We start from the raw sequence: 22795 nt of genomic DNA on the forward strand, positions 1-22795 counted from the left end.
TGGTAATTAAGGATAAAGTGGGTACACTGAGAAAGTAAATTACAACATTTCATCACAAGACAGCTCCTGGAACACACTGAGCATCACAGTGTAGGAGCATCCAGTGATGGAAAAGGGAAAACCTACAGAGATCCTTTAGACATGGGATCAGGAATTGTGTAAATGTGTGTGTGTGCATTAGGTACCAGTGAAGTGTCTCTGGGAGAAGAGGTGCTGGATGAAGTGTGTGTCGGCAGAGAACAGCAAGTCGTGCAGCTTGTCCACGCTCATGCGAACCACCACGTTGATGTGCAGCCGCCCGCTCAGGTCAGCACAGAATGACTCAACTTCGCCTGGAAGTGCAAGACAGAATTAAAAATTTTTTTAGAATAAATAAAATAGAATCACCAGTTCTAGATTCTTACTTCCTCTGTGATTTTCGTGTGGCCTCTGATACTGTGTTATAATTCCTGTAAGGGTTACAGAGCGACAAATGCTTCCACATGTCTTGGATACTTCATTAACGTTAAGACAGTTTTACATACTTGACACATCTGTGTGTTTCGGAGGGGAGTTTCACATTGTCTCTGGCAGTGTTCTTGTTGTGGTGCTTGATTAATTCATGGGAAACACACTGCCGATAACAATATCCGATTTACAAATCTGTAATCACCTACTAAACAGTTTCAACTGTCCTGAAATATACTTTGAGTTTGATATTAAACCCTCAAGCCATCCTGTTGAGTCGATGTGGAGGTAATTTCTGGTTAATGATTTAACTGATTGTGCCTAAAAACTGAGCCGTAATGACACCCATGTTCTTTTTAGCACTGGTAGAACACAGAGGTCCCTGAGGGAGTCTTGGGATTTAGTTCATGAGAAATTCACCCACACGACAGCAAATCACTTCGCTGAAACGCTTGAACCCCCCCATGCAATTATCGCTGAAGTGGAAGGCAGAAGAGGTGGAGGCAATGGAGCAGAAACCTGCACTTTACAGAAATTGTGCTTTGTCAGGTCAGAGAGCAACGGGAAATATTAAACCTTACGAGCACTTTCTTCACACAGAATTTACAAAGTGTTTTAACATCCAGTTAAAAACAAACATGTAAGATAAAACAAATGGATAAAACACGTCATATAATACTAAGTTCATAAATCTACGTTTTAAAAAGTAAGTTAAAAGATTTTGCATCAGGTTTTGGTGGTGAAGTGACTGGTCATTTATTTATTGAGTGACGGATTATGTAGCCAAAATAGTCTTAAGAGGAAAACGTTGGACCACTGAGTACAATGAAGTGTAGTTTCATGTTATAAGACAAACTGAATGCATTAAAAACAGAATGGATCCCAACCCTGTTTCAAATTCTCAGAGCATTTCAAATCAGTCTTCCTCACTTGTTTTTGATAAAAATCCAGGCTACGTTTGCATTAATTTAACTGGATTCTTGTGGTTGTGAGACTAGACATCCAAACAGCACTCACTCTCTTCCTGCGTGTCAGAGGAATTGCTTGGGTCTGTGGGCAGTTCCTCATCGTTGGTGATGTCCAATGAGGAGAGGTTTCCCAGGCTGGTGGTCTGAGGAGGCAGCATGTGATTGGCTGACTCGGAGAGGCTGTCCCCGCCTTCTTCCAGATTCTAAGGCAATGAGGGGAAAAGGTATGCCAAAGGACAGTTACCGGGCGGGTTGCTAAGGAAATCACCCCATCGTCATATGACTTAGAGAGTGAGGCCCGAGCTGGCCTGACTGGCTGTTGACGCTGCCTAAGCAGACATACCACTGTAGACGTGCCATTAATCTGAAACCAATTAACAGTCAACAGAGCACTCCATTTATCCATTTTCGTGTGGCTTGGGCTTGATTTGGCTGTGTCAAAATTCAAGACTGCATGGCAACAATCAGGACAGCTGTTTCTGAGCAGCACTGGTCTGATACACAGCCAGCTGGAATAGCTGCCCAGTGATTCACAAACACAAGCATCAAAGTTAAATTTTCTTTTGTACAGAGGCTTTGCAGTTGTGTCGCAAATCTCCAAGCAACCGTCGACGATACCATCAAGGAGGACCACTAGAGAATTATCTGCCTGCAAATGCCGGCTAAATATATAACAACTGAGCTAGAGGCAGAGATATCTGATAGAAAAGTGTGTGGGTGTAGGTCAGTTCAGTTCAAATTGAAGTGAATAATCTGATAAGGTAGATTATTTCCAGAAGATTAATTTAGCAAAGCCACCAATGTCAGTCTTACCACACAAGAAAGTGACTGTTACCTCGCCTGATAACATAATTTATCATATGTATCAGTGGTGATATGATCAGACTAGCATGAAAACTAACCATATCTAATGAACTCATATGAGCTGTTGAAAGGGCGGGGCTTTAGGTTTAGAAATGCATAAAATATACATGACACATGGATGTCAAGCAGAAAACTCACAAAGGAGGTGGTGGCAGAGGCCGGGGCAGAGGCGTTGGTGTGGGTGGTGGACGGCAGCGAGCTGTGGGAGCTGGGCGGGCTGAGCTCAGGCGGGTCGGAGCTGAGCCTACGGCCAGACGAGGAGGGAACCTCCATGGGCTGACAGGAGGCGGTGGATGTGGGAGAGGAACCCCCGAGGCTGGTGGCTGAGTGAGGATTGGCTGGGCCGCAGGGAACCAGGGACGGAGGGGAGCTGCCCGTGGAGGGAACCGACACTGAGCTCAGGTCCAACAGATCTGAGACGGACACTGACTCGTCCCCTGGCCTGGAGGGGGGAATAAAGGCAGAGAAAGAGAAAATCTAATCTAAATCTAATTTGTCCAGAAGAACAAAAGAAAGTAAACTTCCCTTCATTTTGGGAGACACCCCTATCAGACACAATTTTATATTTGGTAATATGGATGTGGCAATAATGTAACCTCAACAATGATACTAATAAAGCTTGTTGATATTGTTTAAAAAGAGACAAACGTGAGTGAAAGGAACATGGATATGGAAGAGAGAGTAATGACAGAGCGACAATAATAGAAAGTGGGAGTTGGTTAACTGGACAGGAAACAACAGGGTGAGACAAGAGTCAACAGCATGATTAACTGTCTGGAGCAGTGGCTTTTAACTGAGCAATCGATAGTACTTAGAGGAGGGGAAAAAACAATGAAAGGAGCATACGCTGTCCTAAGTGACAACTAAATCTAATGAAAGATTGTATACTTGTCTTGCATAAACATACTGAAATTCAAACACAAAAAATATAAAACATATAAACATATAAAAGCAAACTCCTTCCTATTTAGTAAGTAAGTAAACCAACACACCAAAGATTCACACAAATCACATGCACTTTTAAAGTCTAAGTGTATGCAAACACACTTAAACAAATCCATGCAAACTGCATGCACTTCACCATGTATCACTGCACACACACACACACACACACACACACACACACACACACACACACACACACACACACACACACACACACACACACACACACACACACACTTACAGCAGGCCGTTCATGTGTTCGGCAGTGGGGGAAACGTAGTCGTCGTCTTCACTAGTGAGGCCCAGTTCAGAGCCGTAGCACTGGTGCACAATGTGCCACAGCTCCTTGGGGGACAGAGGCTGGAGGACAAATTACAATGATTAATGCTTTTCTTTCTGGAATAATGTACTTTACATTTTTATTACACTACATGTGGGCCTTTGGTCTCTATTTAGCCATATTTCAAGCTTCAGCATATGAATTACTCATAGGTACACTACATGTGTGTGGAACACACTGTAGAGCAAGGTCCAAGATTGACACATGCAAAGTGCTATATGCTGATAAAATTTGTACTTACTAAAAATTAATAAGGGTGCAACATAAGACTGGTTACTGCCATTTTGAAATAACATTTAAAATGATAATTTAGTTTTTTTGTCTTTGTGCTTAATCTTAAAAAATCCGGTCCAAAATGCACCCATTTAAATTTTCACCAGGGATTTTTTTTTTTTGTAACTTTACCAGCCCTTGGTAGTAAAGCTGAAAAGTCAAATTCTGACAAACATGTACATTTTGCAATCTGATGTACAGGGTGTTCATAAAGTCTCATTACAATTTAACAAATTTATTACAAAAGCAAATGAACAGACATAGAACAAATCTGATTAACATAGCTCATCAATTGCTTTTGTAACAGATTTTTTAAATTGTAAAGAGACTTTGTGGACACCCTGTATTTCTAGGAACGTTCATTTAACACTTTATATGAGGACTGCTGTCCTGAGTGTTGGAACTTTTACTGTGATACATAAATGTGTACTCATGCAGTGTGGGTTAGGGTTAGGCTTGGCTGGATTTTTGGCTTTCAAATCTCTGTACATTTACTGTGCTTGACAAATACAGATTCTCCTGCTAAGCCTCCAGCTTCTTAGTAAACAATAAAATATGCACACTGACTTATGCTCCCACGGTGGATTTATAAACACCTACACTTTTGACAAACCCGTCTGATGATAAGTTTCAGTTGCACAGTCGTACAACTGAAACCTTACAGCAGTATAGGCATTACTCAATATATAATGAGAGCGTGCAGACTTTACTTTTTGGTTTCCTTTGTCCTCTATCCCCTGTAACTAAGGAGTGCGAAGTTTATGTTTTGTGCGTTTTTCCTCTTTCTGCCTCTTGACACTGTGCTCTATTCCAAGACATTAACTACTGGCTTTGTTACTGAGGCAGTAGTATTAACCACTGTGGGGTGGGGGAGAGGAGGTGGTACCTTGTCCATCAGCGCATTCTGCCACAGACGAAAAATCATCATGTAGCTGCGATCCCTCGCTCCAAAAGATGTGAAGAAGTGCTGCGATGGCGAATAACCAGTGGAACAGGAAGGAGGGAAGGAAGAACGAAGAGAAACAGTGAACAGAGAAAAAGAGAAATGTGACAGTGGATTTGACGGATTGCTTCCCTCTCTGGGGGATGTTTGCTTTGTCACGGTCAGTCAACATGGAGTTGATTCAGCTCATTTCATAGTGCTTCACTAGCAAAAAAGGAGGATTTGAATCAACAGTTTTCAACAGTTGACTAAACAACTAAGAGTTAACATTTAACTTGGTAAAGGGTAAAAAAAAATGTTCACATGCTCTTCTCAGCAGTCTCCCAGAAGAAATTACACTCTAGAAAATATCTGAACTAGGACACCATGTTATTTTCCATTAAATCATCCCTTCTAACTAATCTTTTGAGCTGTCAATTATATGCCGTGGCATTATCCCAGTATGCTACGAGGAGTAGGAGCCAATTTATGTTGATGTGTGCCAGGGTCTAACCTTGTCATGGTCAGTGCTGATCTGGATGGCATTGGGGATGAGCTTGGCGGTCTTCTCCTTGGTCAAAGTGGTCACGTCTTTCAGCAGGATGGTGATCTGCAACAAGGCAAGGGCAAGATTTATGGTGTGCATACAACTGTGCGTGTGTCAGTCTTATCTCACCAGGGCCTGAGTATATCTCTATTGCTCTGCAAATGAGCGCACTAAAACAAATCCTTATCTGATGAGGTGTGATATTAACCAGGCAGGTGGTGTGTACACAGCGTGAGAGTGTGACTTACAGTGGTCTCCCAGCGGAAGATGTTGCTGTAGAAGCAAAGCCAGTTCTCTGACAGATAGAGGCGGCCCTGCAGCAGGATGTCCTTCTGCAGAGCACAGGAGTAGTCTGGGGACAGAAAAGGGAGAATGAGTTCAACCAACAATGACAACACACACAAGAGCCTGACTTGAACCAGGAATCAATTCAAACAACTCCAGAAAACTGATTTTACAGTGACAGCTTCCACTAAGTGTGTGTACTCTTTCTGCACTGGCCAACTTCATATTCTTATAGGTAATTTACTGTAACCACAAATTTCAGCAAGAAGAACACTTTTGAGGATAAAAACACAAAGCACCACACTGGCCTTGGACTCCAGTGTTCACAGGCTTGCTGAATTCCTAACACACCAACCCCCATGGTGTAACCATCTGCAACTGGTTTAAATATCACGATTGGTCGTGTTGGCTTTTGTAAAGGCATTGCCATTTTGCTTATCCAATTCACTACTTTTTTGAAAATGTCTTTTTGTAACATGTAACGGTCAATGCTATGAAAGTGAATCATTTCAAAACTCGTCGTGCCAAGCTTTTTAGAGGATATTGACACATTTATGACTAACCAAACTGTCTCCAAATCCTCACATTCCCTCAGCAGCTCCGTCACCGCAGCCACTTTTTGTCACCGCTATTTCAAGTTACACTAGGTTACGGTTACTTCTTTAATCTTTGTGTACCCTCACTATCATGAAGAGTAAATATAAGAACAATTACAATACACAGTGAATACCCATTTTATGCACAGTGACCTGTTTCTATTTTGGGCAAGTCTGAGATTGATGGATACTTTATCAAAAGCTGTACACTAAAAGCTTCACATACCCTCACACCTGAACTGAACCGGAACTGCCCAGTAAACCACAGTCCTCAGTGAGTCAAGTACCTTTCCTCAAGAGCACCTTGATGGCTGCATACATACTTCAGCAAAAAGCATGTTGTCACACTGTCTACACTGGATAGTGTGACTTAATCCTGCTGAGTTCCTGCACCAGTTTAATGGTATGGGTCAAATGAGCTAGTGTTAATCAGCACTGCCTGAACAAGGCAGTGCTGATTAACAACCATGAACACACTTCAGTCCATTAGCCATTGCTGCTACAGGTTGTCTTCTCTGCGCCTCTGCTTCCAAATCATATAGCTTAAGTAAGTCTGGCCAACAAAAAACAAAAAAGTCCTCTTGGATTTCAAAATCTGTTAGGCAGGTAGCCATTCTCACTCATTTAACGATGTTGAAAAAAGGGTTTGTTGCCCTTGAGTCATTTTGAGAGTAAGCTCCCAGAGAACAGCAGTCAGCACAGAGCAACTCTTCTGTTCCCACATAGACCAATTTTGAAATCAATGGACTGTTTTGATTTTGTTGGTCTATCTTTAGGCTGAATGACGGAGAGGACTGACAGAGAAGGACAAAAACACAGAAGAGGCACAATCTGCAACGGCTAATGGACCAAAGACCAAAAACCGAACCATAAAATACAAACCATTCAATACAAAATACACGCTACAAATTGCAGTGTTGCAAACACATCCGCATTAGGCTACTGAAATAAGCCAGCAGTGCATTTACTGATACATGCCACGTTAGAAATCAGCCAAAACACCCAGGCCTTTAAAGAGATTGTCAACCACACACACTACACCTGAAATTCACGTACCCAAAACTGAATTTGACTGCAGGCGTGGTCAGTCTGCACAGTGTGTACCAAAACTGGTTGTTAAGTGATGTAAGGTGAAACAGTCCTGACACTACAGAACATTCCCTCCTTATGTCCTTGCTCGTTTGAGAAAACGGCAGATGGCAGAGGATTGTTGTGGTTGAGGCAGGGTTGCACAGGCAGACAAGGGAATACAGATAAAAGCTAATGAACACAGCATGCACAGGGTTTATCGTTTTGTCAACAAACATGTCCTTGATGTTTGTGTGCGTCTCACTCACCCACTATAAGTCTCTCTGTATCAGGCAGTTTCTTGAAGAGTTTACGGAAATCCTCGTTCCGCTGTTTGTACGTAGGACTGAGAACCTGAAAAGATGACAGGAAAAGTAAGAACTTGTTACTCTACCTCACAACTAGCCTCAGCATTAGCCAACAGTGTTGGGCTGGGCTGTGAAATTTGGTTAAACTAAATGAAAAATGCATGTGTGAAAAAAGAGGCTTTAACAGGCTTAACATAACTCAATATTCTAGAAATTCAACACAGAGTCTATAATTCAATTCTGGAATAAAAACGGTAGAGTGGAGGGGGGTGGGAGCTGTATTTTCAGAGCCAATTGCTCCCCTTTCATTACGTCAAGAGGTTTCACCCTCTCTCATTCAGGAACAGACTACCATCAGCAAAATCAAGCGCCCTGAAGTGGAAACGCCTAATGAGGGGCTGTTAATGTATACTTACATTGTACCAGCTCTGCATTTTCTGCAAGGAAAGAACAGCATATTCAGTGACCAACAGCACTCAGTGATCTCTGAAAACACATCAGCTGACAGAACAGGCTCTTTTACTACTACTGGCTACAAGTAATCACCTTCATACCTGCTCCCTACAGGTATGGAAACTCTGTTAGCATGCAGGCTTCTGGTAAAGTAAGCAAGTTGGATACTTGTATGCATGTGATCCTGTCAGCCCAATCTCTTGGTTAGGCCTGTTTCATTTAACCTTGAGACTTCATAACAGCTTTCAGAACTGTCAGCAGTTCTCCATTTTAAAGAGGTAACTGTGCATGTGTCACTGACCAGGTGTAATGAACAGTCACTAATATAATCAGCTGTTAAAACAAGACACAATCACTGTGAGAAGAAATTATCACCTCAATATAAACACAGAAGCCATGCAGGGACTAAGAATGAGAGCTACCAGACTAACACTACAATACTACTAGCCCTTCTTTACACCTGTATGCATTACTAATTAATAGCTGCAGAATTAATCAATTATCAATTTATAGTCTCCTGACAGTCAAATGTATAAGGCCTGACGTGGCTAAAGTAACAGGTTAACAAAAATATAAAACTGACATGCAGTGTTGGATCAAAACACCTGGTGTGGAAGAAGTGCGTGCGTTTGTTTCCTGTTGGTGTTTCTTTCCCAATTTTCCCAAAGTTTAAACTGCATATGCATCTAAAACCCATTAACAGCAGTGATTCCAGGAGTTATGCTTAGCTCTACTATACCACATCCACACGAGTGTTCCTAATTACCTTGGCATTGCGACTGAAGTGTCGAGAGGCAAGTGGGTAGGCGGAGGTGAGGGAGGAGGCGGAGGGTATGGAGGGCAGTGGGCTATCTGAACCTCCTCCTCCTCCACTGCTTTTCTCCCCCGCTCCCTCACCCTCACTGGCCCTGCCTCCCCCCAGGACCCTGCGCCGCAGGGAAGGAGAGCTGCCAGGGGTGCTGCGTGGAGAGTTACTGGCCGTACTGGAGACAGACAGGGGACAGAGAGAGGGGTTAGTTGAGGCAACAACACTGAAAAACTCTTCCATATTTCACTGGTGAATTCTGCTTTGCAGCGCCTTTGATGCGTGGCTCTGCAGAAAGAAGTGTTTTCAATTTTACATTACGATACCATCTCAACCTCCCTACTAAGGACCAAAACAATATCATGACTTTCAAACATATGGCCAGAATTATCAGTTGAACTCGTTTTGACTAGCACAGTAATCAAACAAGCCCAGGTACCTTACTATTAAAGACATTTAGCAAAGGATCTTAATGAAGAAATGTAACCTACAACACAACAAGTTTGTGTTTCAGTACAGATTTTAAGATGTCATTGCACATTACCAACAGGATTGTCATCTGATGCACTTAAGTGACATTGGAAAAACAACAAGCTGGAAGCATTAAAGAGAAACTGTCCAATGAAAGGGTGTGTCCATTCAGCTGTTTTTGATCTACCCATGGATGTAGGCACAAAGTTACACTGTTGTCTTATCCCTGAGCTAAGCACTACAACTTTGCTGTTATGAAAAGAAAGTTACACTTAAAATGTTTCCTTATCACTTCTGGCCATTTTGACAGCAAGAATTTCCTGAGGCGCACCGCGGCATGAGGGCTATTTCACAGATTCTGAAAGTGTTTCCATTGGCAAGGACATGGTTAGAGGTTAAGCTGGAACTAGATTTAGTCCCTGCATGGGAGGTGATAGTAAAATCTGAGTTACAGGGAGTTTTAAGAAGAGCTAGCAGGACAGTCATCTTGATTGGTCCAAGTGGTGACTTGGCAATCCTTCTTTAAATATATATCAGAGAACAACAGCACAAAGCAGCCAGCGAAAAAAACAAAAAACAAAAAGAGACAGACGGCAAAACAGGGCAAACTGCAAGTTGTACAAACAGGTGTCAGCTCCCATCAGTATTGGGGGAGAATAAGAGTGTCTATCCTGAATGCCTCATGTGCACAGTTTAACAAAAAATATATGCATAACATTGGAGTGTTGCGACTGTCTCTATTATATATTACAGATTACAGATGAGTGGTTAGAATGAGAAAAAAAAAATCACTGCATTTGGGAGAGCAAGGCATCCAATACACAGCCAAAATGGGGAAAATTAAGTAAGACAACAAAAACACTAGGCCTGGAGCATTTCCCACCATCCTCAACTGGTTCTCCATGCAGTGGAAAATGAAATAAAAAGGCAGAACCTGAACTTCACCGGTCCTGGCCACGTCCCAGGTTCACCCTAGTCAGTGGAAAAGGGCCATTTGCTTCCAACATGTTTCAGCTATAACATCCTTCATCAGGGCACTGTTGCTGCCAAAACATGAACATCTAATGTTCAAGTCATGGGCCTATGAAATGACTCTATTTACGCCACAACATAGTTGTCATAGCTGCATTTCTTCCCTTTACAACCACTGTTTTCAGGCTGTCAGTAAATCTCTCACCCTTTCTCTCTCTCTATCACACCCACATCTAGCTATGTATTACAGTCAATTCAATTTGCCTAAGCTCACGTTATGAATCAGATGTCACCGTCCACATGCTAAATCAGTAAACGGGCAATGACAAAGCCCAAGCTTATGCTGTCCTTCAGTTTGATGAATGCTTGTCCAACAGTACAACCAGTGGGATGCATTGATCACCTTTCTGGTGCACACACATTCAGTCATTTTGACAATCTGAACCAACAACTCAAAGACAAATAATTCCAGTCCAAATGCTTTTTTTACACGACAAACTCCTTTTCCTTAACTACTCCCTTGTCAACTCCTTTTTGCGACTCATTTTCTCTCTGCCTGCACATTTTGTTGCCTTCTTTTCAGTCTCTGCCTGGTCTTGTCTCCTTTGTATTTCCCCCCTCCCCAGCCAGTAGTCTCTCACAGTCTGACACAGTACAGCTCCTGCTCTGCCAACCGGGCTGCCGTTGTCTTAGTGACCAGATCTGGAGAGGAAGAGGGGAGGGGTACCTTGAGTAAATATCAGCATCTCCACAGTAACAGCCACTGAAGGCTGGAACAGTTTGCAAACCTGAGCTGTCAATCTCAATATGAAAACCAACCCATAATATGCGGGATCCATTACCCTATCCAGATTTGTGGTTTCGGATAAAATCCCAAGTATATTAGCCTATCTAGTGCAGCTGTGCTATTTCGAGAGGCATTATGACAAGTAGTATTAAGCTATCTTAAGGCAAACGTATGGCAACAAGGGCAGCGTGCGCCCTTAATAAGCTTCCTGTATGGACAGTATGACCAACCGGGACAACGAGAATCTGTGTCAACCTGTGTTTACAAACCGAGGCTAAATCCTCCAGCAGCCGCAATGGAAAGACTACAAGGCAACATTGCCAGAAGCTTCCATGTACTTCTTTGTCTGCTGTATTTATCAGTCTGACACAGTGTCCTCTCTTCTCGGCGGGTTAAGGTACAGATTATTAGAGCAGAACGGCAAAGAAAAAGCACGCGGCTGCCCAGAAAGTGTCATCTCCGGTGAACTCGTTTTGAATACACAAACTGAGCAAAAACACTGCCGGAGCGAGTCAACCGTGAGTCACAAGTGGCATATGTGGGGAATGAAGTTGTTGCAGATGACATGGCACTATATTATGCAAGGATGGAGAGTACAATGGTCTGTGAAAACGGATGGAGGAAAATAACATCGGGTTACTCTCGGGTCATGAATAGCGCGACCGAATGCACCTAGAATGAAAACACGTCGACTGTCATCAGTTCACGGTATTAATATCCGACCGCATGCACGCTGCACATTGGTTCCCCTCACAATAAAACCCTAAGCCTGTCCCACCCATATTCCCAGTGGGATATGAAAGCTGCGACTCCTCTGACCAGCACCAAAACGCACCGTGATGGACGGGATAACAAAAAAACAAAAACAAAAAACAATCAGCAGAGAAACAAAAACATGTAATTTCGCATCTCCCACGCAGCCAGAAGCTTTAATTACGCATATATATCACTTACTCGAACATGTCATGAGGTGTCCGCGATCAAGCTGATGACCGCATACACACACACACGTTGCCTACTACTGTATCAATATGGCACCGCTACTGCAAGCAGCAACAGCAGGCGAGACGCTACGGCGTGTATATCCGCTCTTCTGTCTAGCTGTCCTCGCTATAGACACGCACGGCTCCTGGGTAGAAATGTGTCCGTCATCCATCACCACACGGCCGGGTTAATTCCTCATTACAACCGACGCCCTCCGCCTCGCAGCCAGGTATACGACCGCTGCTCCTATTCCGTTTCTGGGAGCCGGCAAGCTGCCGTCGCTGCGTCCATCAGTAATCCCCGTTGAAGTGAAGGGGGGAGGGGGGCAGGAGGAGGAGGAGGGGTGAGGGAGGAGGTGGCTCCATGTGAGACACTGATGCCTTAATGTTCAACTAGGGGGGCACCGATAAGGATGATAAACTATACACGGCAGGGCTGAGGAGTTTTATCAGAGCACAGTGAGTATGCAGTGCAGTATGGAGCAGCGGCTCACCACTAAGGGGGCTGAAGTGGGGCTCACAAAACTATTTTTGGGATGTGAATAATCACTTTTCTTAATTTACAAATGAATGATCTCAATGTATGTATTTATTGGTGATGCATGTGAAATAACAACTAGTCAGAGCCTTATTGTAGCAGTTAATCAAATTCTACTATATTGTTCTTAACATTTCGCGGTGGTTGGGGAGGAGAGCATAGACAAACTGCATTATTTTGGGGAGATAACACAGGAAATGCTGCATCAAGGAAAAATACGAGGAATATGTTGGGCAGCAAGTCAAACAGAACAACAGTTCTACAACCCAGTACTGAAACAATAGGATAACTGTGATAAAAGTTATTAGTTTGTTTTTTTATCTTTCTGACATAGCCTTTACTAAGTATTATTAGGAAGATCCATATAAATAAATAAATAAATAAATAAATAAATAAAATCTCCATTTGGTGTCAAAGTTCATTCTTCTGCAAGTCTATGCTCCAACAAGGAGTGGTAAGTATGTGTTGCTAAATTTTCAGGGGTTGTCGTTCAAAACGGCTGAGAAACATTACATCTAGGTCCAACAAAACAGCTATGTTTTGGAGATTGGGGTCAAACAACCTGCTCGGCATAGTTCGTTCTTAACCTCAGTTCAAACTACATGTACTATATGTAATACTGGGAAAGCAAAAACACAGGATAGATCATGGCTTTTATAGCATCATAAATAAGAAGGCCATGGCTGAATCCACCTGGCCAGAGCCCAGAGCCCACCCAATCCTTTAACCCTCAATCTCTCTGACCATCACTCTGGATTAGAGACCACATTATAATCCACACTGGGCTCGGCCATGCCCGCATCTCTACCGTTCTGTCTCTGCCTCTCTGTAATCTGCTTTTCTGAGGTTCACCGATGGCCCGTCATAATCTCTTGAGTTTCACGAGCCAAGTGGGCATGATGAAAGGCATAAGAAAGAGAGAGTGCAAGGTTCAACGCATGACCTAAAGAGCGTAGGATGGATGTAAGCGTGTATGTGTGAGGTATTTAAACACTTCCCTTACGCTTTTGTTGACAGAGAATCTCTCCTTTCAGCACAAAAAAAGAAAAATAAAAGAGGGCAGTGAGGCAAGTCAAAGTCTGTGACAGCAGATCAATGCCTTTTGGCCAATTAGGAGAATGCTGTTTTAGGTATGCACTCAGCACATTTTCAGGAGTGCCTGCAATCCTGTAATTGTGTCTAGAGAGCCAGCTTTCTCCTTCATAAAGCTGCATTAAAATCCATAATGCAAGTCTAAATTCTGAATAAGACTAACAAGAGTGACTGCTGAAAATAGGTTCCCAGTAGATACAATGTTTCAGGCCTGGAGACAAATGATGAGCAACATTGTGTGCTGACAATGCACAAATTATCAGCACATAGAGAAGAACAACATTAGAGGAATGTCAGTGAAAAGAGGGTCACAAGGTTAAACAGATAGGGTGTAACAGACAAAGAAGAAGAGGTCACTATCATCATCAACCACTATCTGCCAGCAGCTCTCCCCTCATCTGAAGTTTCAGAGTTGAAGTACTTTTCAGATTTGGCTGTTTGCTGTTATGGTCCATGCAATGTAAGGAGACAAAGTCATGAAGGCATGAAACACAAACAGCACTGAAGGTTTGAAGATGGTTCACTACTTGTCATGTCAGCGTCTTTTCCTCTCTGTCTAACTCACCACTGCACACTGTCTAATAGAGCTAGAGTGGTAGGCTATCTTTAAAATAAGTATGAAACTTCTGAAAACCTGAGGTAAATTCAACACCAATCTATCATGTTTTTATATGTGTAGTGTTTCTTGGTGGAAATGAAAGCTGACTGGTTCCAGAGTTGCACTGATTGACAACATAATATGATAGGTTTTGACCCTGGTTTAAAAAAAAAAAAAAAAAAAAAAGGCAGCCATGGTTTAACCAAAATAAATGTGATGGAAAACCCCTGTTCTTGTTACACAGTTCCTGCACAGTCTTCATCTTGCGGCCTGATCTGGACAGCATCCTCCTATGCCTGGCTGCCACATGACAAATTTATGTTCAAGACATAACATAAGATTGCAAAGTCAAACACAAACCCAATAACTTAGAAATGATCCGTTTATCAATCTATCTCATTGTGAGTCCCAAAACATTGGACATACAATTATAGCAATTTAACAACATGTTTACATCACAGTAAGTAGGATGAGGTCTCTGTGTAAGGATAGAACATACATTTGTGCTGCGTTCTGCAAAGTGAGCATGCAGAACTCAAACATCAACAGGAAAGCAGTGACTGAGAGTGTTAAAGTCATTAAAGAGTACTAATTTGTCTCCAGCAGACAAACACAACTTTGCCAACTCTGACAACAGTAAGATGCAAACAATCAGCAAACTGAGTGCCTAAGATCTGTTAATGATCCAACAGAAGCAGCTGACCACAAGTTTTTATATCAGCTTAGCAGACCTCCTCATGTTTAGTCTCAACAAAAAAAAAAAAAAAAAAAAAAAAAAAAACATGCATACTGATGTAGTGGCTTGTGCAGTAGGAACATACCTTGCTACAAAAACAATGCTGTCATGCTGTATCTCCCTAAACTGGTCTTTGTCAGTTGCCATTCTCTAGTTTAAGCCTCCCACACAACATGCTGCTAAAACAGCTAAGGCAGTGTTCATTTGCATCAAGATTCATCTATGTCTATCTGCATTACAAAAGGGCAACCTAGTGCAAATTAACTTAGGGTGAGATTTTCACAGCTGTGATGGTCATTAACCTCTTTATGGCCCGTCATGGTTAGAACCCATCAGGATGTCAAGTGGTCAATTATCTTCACCTCCTCTGTGGAAGATCTGTTACATGCAGAATATATTGGCCCATTTACTGAGATTCCTGGGTAGCAGACAACTGGGATATTTATGACCTGACAGTTTTTGCTGACTAAAGACACACACAAGCCTCTAGCAAAGTTGCCGTTAAGATGTTTGTCAGTGTCGCAAAGACCCAAAACACTATGGGTGGTTTGAGTTGGAGGACGGAGGGCCCTACACACTTGCCAGTCTGAACAGAAATCTGAGTACAGGAGCCCATGTGTAAAGCTGAATCCAGTTTCTTTCAAACCTAAAATCTTTCAGTGTCTTTTTCAGCTCAAGGCATCCCAGAATTACATTTTGAAATGTCAAACAACCTTCATATGAAGAAAAATGAAATCCTAACCAAGGTCTAGACAATATGTTCCACTAAGCAAAACAATATAAGTGGGTCAATAAACTGGTGGGTGAATGAGGAGGACAAGGGCACAGCTGTTCATATGGAGCAAAGGAGAGAAACACCCTCTGCTTGCCCTGGTAGCCCACTGACTGGCCCACAGAGTACACTGCAGCACCGACAGGGACCTACTCTGATTGGACACGCGTGACATCATCAGACAGAGAGCCTGCTCCCATTGGCTGCAGGTGATGTCATACTTAAGGAGAAGGATGAGTGGCGCATAAACCCCGCCTTTAACTCCTTGTGACTGGCCCAGCTCTGTTTTTCTCTCTGCAGTCTTCCTTTCTGTTTACAGTTTACATAACCTTGTCTTTTTTCATATAGTGCATTTATAAAAAAAAAAAAAAAAAACAAACAAAACAAAAAAAAACTATATCTGTTTAATCTTCTAAAATAATATTCAGAAGCTGAGCATTCTGAATAAGTCATATCCTTAGAGTTAAGTAGTTGTATTGACTGTTAGTATGGCCTGGCATGAATACTTGCTAGTTCTGAAATTCTCTGATCTGACTGTTGGCCTGCTTTTGTCTGACGTCATACCATAGCATGAATCAACTTGACTTAATCAGGATTTTAACAGCATAATCTGTCCTCTCTGGCTTTAGCCATTAGCTAATTAACCCCAGTATGCTCCATCATAGTTGGCCTGACTTGGCATTTGTGAAAACTCAACCAAATGTAAATCTCTGTCAGATGTTAGCTTTTTTCTTTTTCCTTTTTTCTTTTTAGAAACCAACATGCACAGATGACAGGCCACTTGCTCCACTCCCTCACTAGATGCAAATCTGGTCTCAGCAGGCCTGAATGCAAATTGGCTGTGGTTTTGTGGCACTATAAGCCTTCACTGCCCATGTGAAGAGTCCCAAGTGGGGCTGTTGGTGTGAACAACCTGTTCTAAGCCACTGATCCTTAAGCGCTGCTGTTATTATAAGATAACAAGCCCAACCCTTAGGGGAGGACCTTCGACAGTAACTGCATGACTAAAAATTACGCTTCAGTCTGGGCCACTCTGTGAGAGAGAAAACAACTGAGAAAACACGAGCCCTATGTTCCTCTATCACTGCTTGGGTACTAGTAGAATTAAATTTGGTGGCGCCTCCTTCCAATAAGATATTTGGGACAAAGCCAAAGCACTAACCTGCAGTTGTCCCCATCGGAGTCTCTGCTGAGCAGGCTCCTGAGGGACCAGCGGGAACGCCGGCTGGGGGAAGAACTACGCGACCAGGAGGAAGACGGAGGCAAGAGGAGGTCCTGCGAAGGGCTGTCCTGGCCAGGCTCTTCCCCCTCTGTCTGACTTGCCAGAGAGGGGGAAGGCGATGGGCTCCGCTGTTGAGCGTTCTTCCTCTCCTCAGCCTCCTGTATCACAATCCGCGGTGTTTCGTCCCATTGCTGCGTAGGAGAGCCGCCTATTTCTTCCTTATTCTTTTTCTTGGCTCGGGTCCTGCTGCGGTGGGGTCGATTGTGGTGGCTAAACCGGGACTGTCTGGGGCTGGGGGAGCAAGACCAGGACTCTGTGTCTGAAGACGGTGGCAGGATAGTCAGCGTGGGGATAGGGATGGGCTGAGCCAGAGTGGTGCCTTCTGGTCCCGCAGGAGAGGACATAGTCATCCTCAGAACTTACCTTGGCCAATTTTCTGTTTCAGTCAATTCAAGGGCCCTGACGAGGGCATGTTGCATCTTGAGAGGTGAGGCTAACCATGACTGACCTGAATGTTCCAGTCATGCCTATATTTAAGTTATTCTATGAACTCTCTGGGAAAACATCCAACTTCCGCCGCTGGGTAAATCAGCTGTGACCCTTTCAACAAACATTAACCATGAAACAAAGACAATTCAGTTCTTCCCATGTGTCCAGTTACTTTAGGCAGCTAAAAGAAATTCCTCCACATAAGGCAAGTTAAATTTTCCAAAAGTGGTGGAGAGTACTCTTGATGACAATGTAGCATGTGTTCCTCTGCAGTCAAGAATGATGCAGCAAGAAGATGGGAGGGGGCCATCACAAGCTTTCTGAAATCATCTTCTTATGGCAATCCCTTTTCAGTGGTCCAGTCTGTATAGCATAGGTCTGGATAAGACTAATTTGCTTTGTCATCTCGTTTGTGGTTAGCTTATATGCCTCACCCCTTCCTCTGCACCTCTCACACTGTCCAGTGTCACTCTTTCTTCAGTATGCCTCCCCTCTCTCTCCTCCCTTCAGCAGACTTCTCAAGGCATGTGTTTGCATAATCAGGCTCATCTTTGCAAGAGTTGAACTTTCAGACAAAGACAGATCTATGTCTGGAATTGGCTACCTGGGGGGCGAAGAAAGGAGAAACTTTGCATTCAAAAGACTAGCCTTAATCACATTACCCTATCCTGTGATGATCCTTATTGAAATAAAACCTAAGGAACCCACCAGTCAGACAACTGATTGTGAGGCGGAGGCTATTTCTGTCCATTCTTTGATAGTCAGCCTGAGCTGTTCCAGGAATATGTAGTATCATATGACAGATTGTTTGTCATGAAATATTGTTCCCATTAGGAGGCAGATCAATAGGCTATATTTATGCTAGAGTATGTTCTATGTTTAATATTGCCCACCTTTATGGCATTGTTTGTTTAATATTTTACTGAGAGATAATTCAGCATTGCTCCCTTCAAATATTAACTCAGAAACAGCCAAATGTGGTTGAACAGAAGACGAGAAGAAAAGACGGAGACCACATAACAGTGTGTTTGCCAGCAGACAGACACAATAACAGATGCTGAGATGAATTTCAGCGCTGTTGGTGCAGGGAAAGCCTTACAAGCCCCTCCTCAAACCAGGAAACCAGCAATCTGAAAGCCATCATTTCCAATATGCACACAAAAACAAGACAAGTCCTAAAACTCTCCTTGAAAGGACAGAGCGTAGAGACATTATTTCACCTAACAAAAGCCAGATGCGGTAGTGGAAGGGCTGGGCGATCATGATATATCATGAAACTAAGGGTTGCCTTTTCCTGGTTTCAGAAACTACTTTATAGTAAAAGGGTGTGATTTTAGACTGTTCTAGCTGATGTATTATTTGCCTCTACCTAATTGGTTATCATATCCTCATTACTAAAGCTTAATACGGCTTAATTTGAGTGTACCACACAAACATCTTTTCTTACATCTGGAAAATTCAATTTGTAGGCCAGAGCAACATACAACAGTGTTTTGCCACACATCTTTTTTTTTTTTTTTTTAGATAGTGCTCTTGGCCATATTGTGAATACTTAGATTAATTCTTCAGCCCTAGTGTAAATACCTTATGTATGCATCGATCATCATTACGATATCAATACAGAGATATTTTGTGAAAAGATATCATAATATCTGACTTTGTTGCCCAGCGCTTGGCAGCAGACACCAATAATTACACTACTTGGTCTACTTGTTACCATAGACTACCAAAGCAAAAATAACCACATGAAAACACACTGCAGACCTATCATCCAACATCATCCAACAAGGAAGGTGTGTGTTGAGTGTGTGTGTATGTTTCACGCCACTGTTTGCCTTAAAAGAGGGCACTTTTAAGACAATGGCCAAAGCAAAGCCTGACAGTATTTGCTGTGATCTGTTTGAACAAGAACAATCTTGGCACAGTCTTGTTTGCTCAGAGTAATCCATCATAATCCCCGTGCAGCTCCCTCTCTGGTCCACACACAGGCCTGTCTGTCTCACACGCTTTAAAAACACACAGGCCATCTAGCAGACACTCAGCTCGGGAAAAGTGAAGTTGCTCCCAGCGAGCAGCGTGATCTCTCACACAACAGGGCCATTTCAGATCCAGACCAACACGTTCAAACATGCCAAACTTTGCTTTTCCAAGAACAGATGATGCTCGGATCCCACGCCTTTGACTCGTCGACTTTATTGCTGTGTTTACTTTTGTGTCAGGAAACACATTTCTCAAACACGAACAAACTATCTACAGTGATATGACAAGAGGCGAACAGTCCTCGACACCTGTTGTTATTATTACATGGGGGTGCAGTCCAACACCCAAGGCCTCAAGGCTTGGCATCAACTCAGTTAAACTTTTAAAACCCCAACAAGCAAAAAGTTGGGAGCTCCTACCTCGCATTGGATGAATTTCCTCCGTTTCTGTGATCTTGCTCGGCCTCATAAACAAGCCGAGCCACGGTGCGAGAGGTAATATTAAAATCCACTTTTTCACAGGAACACATCAACATTATCAGGAAAGCATCTACCGGCTGCAGCTAACGGTTAGCTTTAGCCAGCTAACGCTAACTAACGTAGGCAGCCAAGTAACCCCGACTTCTGATGGCCGACGGCTCCCAAAAAGATGACTATCTCGTCAGCAGGCTATCATTTCCAGCAAAGACAGAGCTTCCATTTTATTTCTTGAATTTAAAAACATCCCGGTTTAAAACTCGGTTTTCAAACTAAACGTCCGGCAAACCACTAAAGCTAGCTTTACGTTAACTGGCTTTTAAACTCTCAGCTTTTTTGTCGAATGTAAAATGGAATGAAGTCAGAGAGTCGGCTGGGAAACTGAGCAAGCCGGGGGGAGCGATGTAAACTTAACCACAGAAGTCTTGTCTTTGACGGATTTTCACGATACAAATTCCTATGTAATTTAAAATAATAGCTTTTAAATGCAATAATTTCAACAAAAGAGGAGGTTAAAAGCCTCTTATTATATTATAAAGCTCACACAACCACCACAAAGGGAGAGCGAATCCCCCCACAACAAACTTTGTGGTACAGTCCAGGGAAAATAACTGTTCAGAGGATGTGGGCAGATGACTGTCTGCCTGCAACCACCGAGATGCACTCGAAATCTGGTAAAGCACTGTCCTATCTCCTGTAAAGTAGGATCCTGTGAATTAACTCCAAAATAAAAATCAATAAAGTGTGTACAAACTATTTCTGACTGTATCGGCCTTTTTTATTTTTATTTTTCAACGCTGATCACACGAACCGGACCATGCAATAATAAAAGTCACTCTGCTTCCTATGAAATCACAAGCCTTCACCTTATACTATTTTCACGAAAAATGAAAGTCACAGTTCAGTTTTTCTTGTAAAATGCTGTAAACATTTTGGCCGGTTTTTCAAGTCCCACATAGGCAGCAAGAGGAAACGTCTATTTGCTTTACTTTAGCTAAGCTCAAACTGAGTATGTATAGGCAAATCCACTGATGCAGCATAGTTTCAGTGTTAATATGAAGGGAGCATTTTTTTTCTGTCAAAAATGACTTGATTTGGTCCTTGCAAAATACACGGACAGAGATATTGCGACCCCTTGTGTCTAATCGGGGTACACGCAGTTATAAATGTCTTCCTTGAGCCTTTGCCTCATTTGATGACTATAAAATGTTATTCAAAGGCTTATTATTTTATTTGAGCATGCATTATCTTGAATTTATTTATTTGTTTATTTTTTACAACAAATACAAAGGCAAACAACCATTTTCAACCCACCTCTTGCCTCCCACAGCAGCACTGGTGGCCTCATGTCGTCACTTTCTCCCTCTCTCTCACAGCGAATTAAGTGTACCTCAGATGCAGCGTGTACGAGATATGATATCCACACCTCCAGGCCACGTACGCAGAGCCAAGGGCAGGTCAAATTGCCCGAAAACTGAAAGCAAGAGGGGAAATATTCACAAGAGCACTTTGGTTAAAATGATGCATAAATGGAGACATTATTGTCAACAGACCCACCTGGATTTAAAGCATACTTGGAGTAAGAAATTCAAATCCTGCGGCTTTGAACTGTACCAACAGGTTTGGTGTAGTGGACAGACAGTAGTACTTTCAACTTAATTTCACTTTTAACGCCTGCAGCCTCACATGGTCACAAACTGCTTCTTTCAGTCTTATTTTTAAACTGCTGAGCGATCCTTATCAATCGACCAGATCCTTACAAAAAAACATAAGATACAGTTTTCTTGAACTGGAACAGGCGCCGACTGTCCCTACTGAGGACTAACCAGAATTTTAGAGGCTATTCTACAAACAGAAGCTGTGGCAATGACACTTCTGATGTAAACAAAGTCAGCTGGGCCATTTGAAAGAGCGTTCTTAAAATAGAAAATTACATAGTGACATGTATCCTGAGCATCTGCATACATTTCTGTGTCATACATTCGCCTTTTACGTACCTGTCAGTTTTGGGATTTGGCCAACAGTCTCTTCTGTGTCGTTTAAATAGATGACTGGACATTACCATGACTTGGCACTTTCAACTTCCCCATAGGTTTACAGGGCATCCTCTTATGTTCTGGCTACTTCTGCCTGCCCGTGGCTATTAACACTCATCCAGCTCGGCTCCAAACGAAGGATGCAGGGCTGTGTTATAAGCAGCCGGTTCACACCACTCCAGGTCACAGGGAGTTGTGTTGCTGAGCGCCTCCCGGTGCTGAATTGGGGACTGGAAACTCGATCTGTGCTAAAAATAAAAATAAAAAAAAAATAGAAAGACATCACCAGCATAGAGGCAAAGGAGGTGTGTCACTTGCTGTGTGGATGTATGTGTGTGTGCGTGTGTGTGTGTGTGTACAGTGACAGAAGCACTGCCCACCCTCAAATAAACACAACACACACACACATGCGCACAGGGTTTATGTCAACATTTCCTTGAAATTTGTTTTCCTCTCTCTCTCTCTCTCTCTCTCTCTCTCTCTCTGTCTCTCTCTCTGTCTCTCTCTCGCTCTCTCTCCCTGTGTCACGTGTGTGTTATTATCAAAGGGGGAACACATCACTCTGGCTGATTTTTATTAACATTCACGGGCTACCACAAGGTTAAAAGAGACAAGGACTCCAGCAGAGCGCTCAGTGCTTCCTGTGTCATCCGGTTACATCACAGGAGAACATCCCTGTGACATTTTAACACAGCCAAATAACAGACACACACACAGACACACACATGCACGCACACCCTGCCTGGTAGAGACACAGAATATATCCTAACCTTGAATAGCTCTTAACATTTCTATTATCTCCGCACTGTGGGGTATAGCTGA

The 22795-nt window shown here is 42.8% G+C and overlaps 1 protein-coding gene across 4 annotated transcripts in view; it reads right to left on the bottom strand.

The window, feature by feature from the left end:
* gramd1a (GRAM domain containing 1A) overlaps positions 1-22795 on the bottom strand; it is a 44138-nt gene that overhangs the window by 12467 nt on the left and 8876 nt on the right. Inside the window, exons 2-12 of one of the 4 annotated variants that reach the window (XM_030073482.1) lie at positions 12006-12045; positions 8783-8999; positions 7980-8000; positions 7525-7609; positions 5555-5658; positions 5274-5369; positions 4724-4804; positions 3466-3584; positions 2418-2721; positions 1465-1618; positions 186-332 (exon numbers count right to left, since the gene is read on the bottom strand). In XM_030073482.1, coding sequence (XP_029929342.1) covers positions 186-332; positions 1465-1618; positions 2418-2721; positions 3466-3584; positions 4724-4804; positions 5274-5369; positions 5555-5658; positions 7525-7609; positions 7980-8000; positions 8783-8999; positions 12006-12013 — 1336 coding nt within the window. In that variant the 5' untranslated portion in view covers positions 12014-12045. Of the gene's footprint in view, positions 1-185; positions 333-1464; positions 1619-2417; positions 2722-3465; positions 3585-4723; positions 4805-5273; positions 5370-5554; positions 5659-7524; positions 7610-7979; positions 8001-8782; positions 9000-12005; positions 12343-16932; positions 18211-22795 lie in introns of those variants that run through there. The other 3 variants (XM_030073478.1, XM_030073479.1, XM_030073481.1) reach the window with 3 other exon arrangements.

The sequence above is a fragment of the Myripristis murdjan genome, chromosome 16, assembly GCF_902150065.1.
Source record: "Myripristis murdjan chromosome 16, fMyrMur1.1, whole genome shotgun sequence".
Lineage (NCBI taxonomy): Eukaryota > Metazoa > Chordata > Actinopteri > Holocentriformes > Holocentridae > Myripristis > Myripristis murdjan.